Genomic DNA, 5,304 nt, shown 5'->3' on the forward strand with positions numbered 1-5,304 from the left:
ATATCATACCATCATCTTCCCATCATCTTCATCATCTATATTAATATAATAAAGCGTAAACACACACTACTTCATGGCGTAGGATGTCAGCAATCATAGCATGTTTTTGAATAATTCTTTCTATAATAAAAACCACTACACTTACGACACGCTTTAGGCTATGTATTTTCACGCTATTAAACTTAGGAGGTAAATAAATTTGAAAAAATACTTCATGTAGGAAAGGGATCATAAACTACAAGCTGCCAACATTACGGAAGCAATGATAACCTTTTGTCAAAATTGCGGTTACCAAATTTCGTAAAAATTCGTTTAGCCGTTTAGGCTACAAACTCTAACAAACATCCATCCATGTAAACTTTCCCATTTATAATATTATGATGATTGTAATTTCAGGAGCTATCAAGTGCGGAGATATGGGAGCGAGAGAGACGGCTGCGGGCGCTGCGGGAGAAGCTGCGCTCGGAGGAGACGCGCCTCGTGCTGCTGCGGAAACTGCGCCAGTCGCAGCAGACCACTGGCTTACCGGCCCCTAAGGTAACTTAGCTTACACAGGCCCAACGGGGAAAAAGGAATCTGATATGAAGTGGCAAGGAAAGTCTAAGTGTAATTCTTGTCCCTTTTCCTTTCCACCTTGAAAGGAGGGGATGGGACGGATTTTAGGACAAGACGAATAGGAAGATGGACATGTTCATGTTACGGCATAATTCCGCCGCTAGTGGATTTGGATAATTTTTTTTTATCCAAAATGTAGTGCTTGTGTGGTCCCATTTTTACATAAAATGAAAATCAGTTAACCCTTATTGTTAGTGGTATAAAAAGTGAGTAATGTTTTGTGATATTGTGTACTGCAGGAGACGAGCAGCGGCACGGCGCTGGCGGGCAGCGGCTGCGTGGTGCCGCCCGGCGTCACCGTCACGCCCGCGCCGCCGCCCGCGCACCAGCACAACAAGGTACAACACGTATGAATTACTAGCTTTTGCCCGCCACTGCAGCCGCGGGGAATTAAAAAAAAAAATAATTAATTATCTTTCTAACGGTGAAAAAATTTTTGAAATCGGCCTAGTAGTTTATGCGCGAATCAAATACATACAAAAATACAAATCTACTAGCTATAGCACGCGACTCTGTCCGCTTGGACTTAAAAAAAACGAAAGTAAAAAGCCCATGTGTTCTTCCAGACTATCCTCTACATCTATGCCAAATTTCATCGAGAGAGAGAAACATCCATCCATAAATGGAATAAATAGTCCGTCTCCTGGCTCTATGCCATATCGGTTAAGCCGTTCTCGAGTTATTAATAGTGTAACTAACACGACTTTCTTTTATATTTTTTTCACCGGTAACTTCTTTGAAAGGTACTATGTTGTCAAGTTTAGTGCGCTACCTCATGTCCTTTATTAAACGTTGTATAAATTATAATAAGCTCCATCTTGTGTTGTAAAATAAACAGCAATTGTTAATAAATAAAATATAAACATTTCAAAAAAAATAAATGACAACTATTGGTAATTAATTAAAATTCAATTCATTATATTGAGGATCTATGAATTGAAAGAGCGTCGGTGGCTCAGTGGTTTAAACACTTGACTTGTAATCTACAGGTCTTGGGTTCGAATCCCGACATGTACCAATGTGATTTGCGATTTTTAGAATTTTCATATGTACATAATTTATCTGACGTTCTTACGGTGAAGGAAAACATCGTTAGGAAACCTGCACATGTCGGCGAAGAAATTCAAAAATATGTGTGAAGTCAACCAACCCACAGTGGGCCAACGTGGTTGACTATGGCCTAGTCACCCCTTACTTAGGGTAGGCTCCGAGCCCCTCGGTGGGGACTTATAGTGAGCTGGTGATGTGATGAATTGATAAGGATGATTATGTGATATATGTTTGAAGTGAAGTGTCAACTATGCCTTTTATAAGGGCTTTCTTTTCTAAAATTTACTAGTACGTTATATGGGGTGCAGAATTGTTATATAGTGTTGTATGTATGTTCCAGCGATCGAGTACTGGCGCGGCGGCTGGCAGCAGCCTGTCATCGAGCGGGCGGCGCCCCTCCAGCCTGCCCGGCGGCGCCACGCTCACGCCCGGCGTCTACCGCACGCAGGTACACTCGCCACATTTGCCACACTTGCCACACTCGCCACATTTGCCACACTCGCCACACTTGCCACACTCGCCACACTTACTAAACGTTAGCTCTGATTGCGACTTCGCCCAACTCAAATTAAAAATGTAATAAAAACACAGCCCATTTAATGGTGCAAGAATATTTAATCAATCCAGTAGTTTTTGAGTTATTACAATACATACAAAAATACAAGTCTTTCCTCGTTTTAATATTACTATAGATTAACTGCTTACTTGAAATGAGACCTTCCTGTCTCCCGTAATTAAAAAAAAATGAAAACGTTCTCGCCCACGACTTTGTCTGCGTGGTATTAAAAATAAAAATAAGAAGCCTATGCGTTCTTCCAGACTAAGTTTTACTTCTATGACAAATTTCATCGAGATCCTTTCAGCAGTTTAGGCTACAAATTAACAAACATCCATCCATCTAAACTATCGTATTTATGAAATTAGTAAGATATGAATTATACTATAACTAGCTTTGCCCGTGACTCCGTCTGCGTGAAATTAAAAAAAGCCTATGTGCTTCTAGATTATTCTCTACGTCTATGACAAATTTCATCGAGATCCTTTCAGCAGTTTAGGCTACAAATTAACAAACATCCGTCTCAACGTTCGTTTTTATATGATTCGATATGAGTTATATTACGATTTGTGAACATTTTTTTTTTTCAAATAATATATTCACAATTGTAAACAGTGTTTATCTGTAAGGAAATAAATGGCTTTATTATTATTATTATATAATAAGTAATAATTCCAGAATTCATCAAGTGGAGGCGCCAGTATAACGCCGTCGGTGACGATAACACCAGCTCCGCCGCCAGCGACGCAACACCCGCAGCCAAAGGTTATTACTAGTTTTGCAATTTTATCCACGTCGGATTAATTATAGTAATAAAACATACCCTATGTTACTCACTGATAACATAGCTTTTTAATGGTGAAAGATTTTTTAAATCCGCCCAGTAGTTTTTGAGTTTTTTCAATACATACGAAACTACAAATCTTTTCTTCTTATAGTATTAGAATATATACAGACCAAGCTGTTTCCGTGCGGCTTAGTCCGCATCGAATTGTAATAACGTTATTTTATTGTTTACATTTGTACAATTTTCTATTGCAAATGTCTAAATTGAATTTATATAAATAACTTACTTTCGCCCGCGACTCCTTTTGCATGGGAAAAAGTACAAAACTAAGTAGGCTATGTATTCTTTCAGATTATGCTCTATTATGCCAAATTTCATAAAAATCCATTCGGCAGTTTGCTACCAAACTCTAATATCCATTTATCTAAACTTTTACATTTATATTAGTAAGATTGTTAAAATTTAATTACAAGCCGGCACAGGATAATTCGTCAGTCACCAGTAGTACGAGTGATGCAGTGAGTATGGAGAAGTGATGTCATTTTCTATACATTACTCCATTTCTATTAAAAACATCCATATAGAAACGTCGTTATTCCTCTCTTACGTAAAAAAAATAGATACCAATGTAGACCAAAGGAGGCCAATGTTTAAGAATTTTAACTAAGTCATTTATTACATTTTTTATGTTATAAACAAGCTGTCGTTCGCGACTTCGCCTGTGTAAAATTATAAAATAATGAAAAATATAGCCTATGTTACTCAGTAATAATGTAGCTTTTTGATGGTGAAGGAATTTTTGAAATCTGCCCTGTTTTAGAGTTATTCCAATACATACAAAAATGCATATCTTTCCTCTTTATAATATTAGTATATTAGTTTTTTTTGGTATTAACTATATTGTGAATTTGTTTTTCAGGCGAGTTCCCGAAGTTCCGATGACACGCAGACGCCGGCTCAGCGACAAGCTGCAGCCAAGTTGGCGCTGCGAAAACAACTCGAGAAAACCCTATTACAGGTAATCTTATTATTAACTAAACACAGTTAACTGTACAGAGATATTAAAAAAAATAGAGGAAGGGGATTTTTTTTTCACTGGTACTTTTTCTGAAAGGTAATATGTCAGTTGTGTTACATCTCGTGTATTTGTGTTTACATTATTAAAATACAAAAGCAAGTAGCCAATGTGTTCCTCCAGTACTCTCTTTATGACAAATTTCATCGAAATCCGTTCAGCAGTTTAGGCTACAAACTGTAACAAACATCCATCAACGTAAATTTTCGCATTTGTAATATTAGTATGATTATTTAAAGCTAATTTGCAATTGATTTAAATACAATTTTATATCTGGTTTTGAGGATCAACATATGGAGGAGGAGATAGTGTTAGTGAGATTCTGTAAATAAATATTTCAAAAAAGTGTTAACCTCACTATATATTTTTTTAAGAATTTACACGAGGTTTCTTTCTTTTTTTTTCAGATCCCGCCACCTAAGCCTCCGCCGCCGGAGATGAACTTCATCCCGTCGCCTAGCAACACCGACTTCGTGTATCTCGTCGGCCTCGAGCATGTCGTCGACTACCTCACTAACGAGGAACGGTAATATATCCTCCTGTATGTAGTCGGCTTTATGCACGGTTTCTACTTCCCCAGTACAGTTGGCCAGTGGCACTGGCTCATACTCTGCCAGGCTAACAGGCGCCAATAAGTGTCACTTGCGTCCCAACTGTCCAATAATACTGGCTTTATTTGTTATTAATTCTACTCAGGAATTTGATAACAATATTCCTGGTACAAATAAGTGGTAATTAATAACTCTTTTCAATTATTTTTTCATTTAAAGTTAGTTTTGTTATCGAGTTTACAGTAAAATACTTCAAGAGTGAATTTCTATATAAACTAACGTAAATGAACTGTATATTGACAACACAGCGACCCCATTTTAGATAAGCCACTTGCTTCGACCAATAGCGTTGCATATTAGAACTTAGCGAGGGAATTTTAAAAAAGCCACTTTTATATGATTAAATTTTGCCCCTAAATCACATTATATTAAAAAAAATCTTTACAGGTATGTTTTTAAAGTAATAAAGTGTACTTAAAAAGAGTGGTTAAATTTGGCGTCATATGCATATTGCCTATTGACATTGACAGATGTCATGGTGATTTTTTTTTTAGATGTCATAGTGATGGGACGTGTACAATGATGTAGTGTTGTGATTTGGTACCGAGTTCTGTTTAACAGTGTTGTGTGTGTTGCAGCATGCCGCGGTCCAGCGTGCCGGCGGTGTGCG

General features: G+C 37.5%; 1 protein-coding gene across 1 annotated transcript in view; it reads left to right on the forward strand.

Moving 5' to 3' along the window:
• Positions 1 to 5,304, forward strand: part of LOC106110506 (transcriptional repressor p66-alpha) — a 10,789-nt gene that overhangs the window by 3,848 nt on the left and 1,637 nt on the right. Inside the window, exons 6-12 of the mRNA XM_013292367.1 lie at positions 397 to 537; positions 855 to 953; positions 2,006 to 2,113; positions 2,900 to 2,986; positions 3,928 to 4,026; positions 4,491 to 4,609; positions 5,273 to 5,299. Coding sequence (XP_013147821.1) covers positions 397 to 537; positions 855 to 953; positions 2,006 to 2,113; positions 2,900 to 2,986; positions 3,928 to 4,026; positions 4,491 to 4,609; positions 5,273 to 5,299 — 680 coding nt within the window. The remainder of the gene's footprint in view (positions 1 to 396; positions 538 to 854; positions 954 to 2,005; positions 2,114 to 2,899; positions 2,987 to 3,927; positions 4,027 to 4,490; positions 4,610 to 5,272; positions 5,300 to 5,304) is intronic.

The sequence above is a fragment of the Papilio polytes genome, unplaced genomic scaffold, assembly GCF_000836215.1.
Source record: "Papilio polytes unplaced genomic scaffold, Ppol_1.0 DF824225.1, whole genome shotgun sequence".
NCBI lineage: Eukaryota > Metazoa > Arthropoda > Insecta > Lepidoptera > Papilionidae > Papilio > Papilio polytes.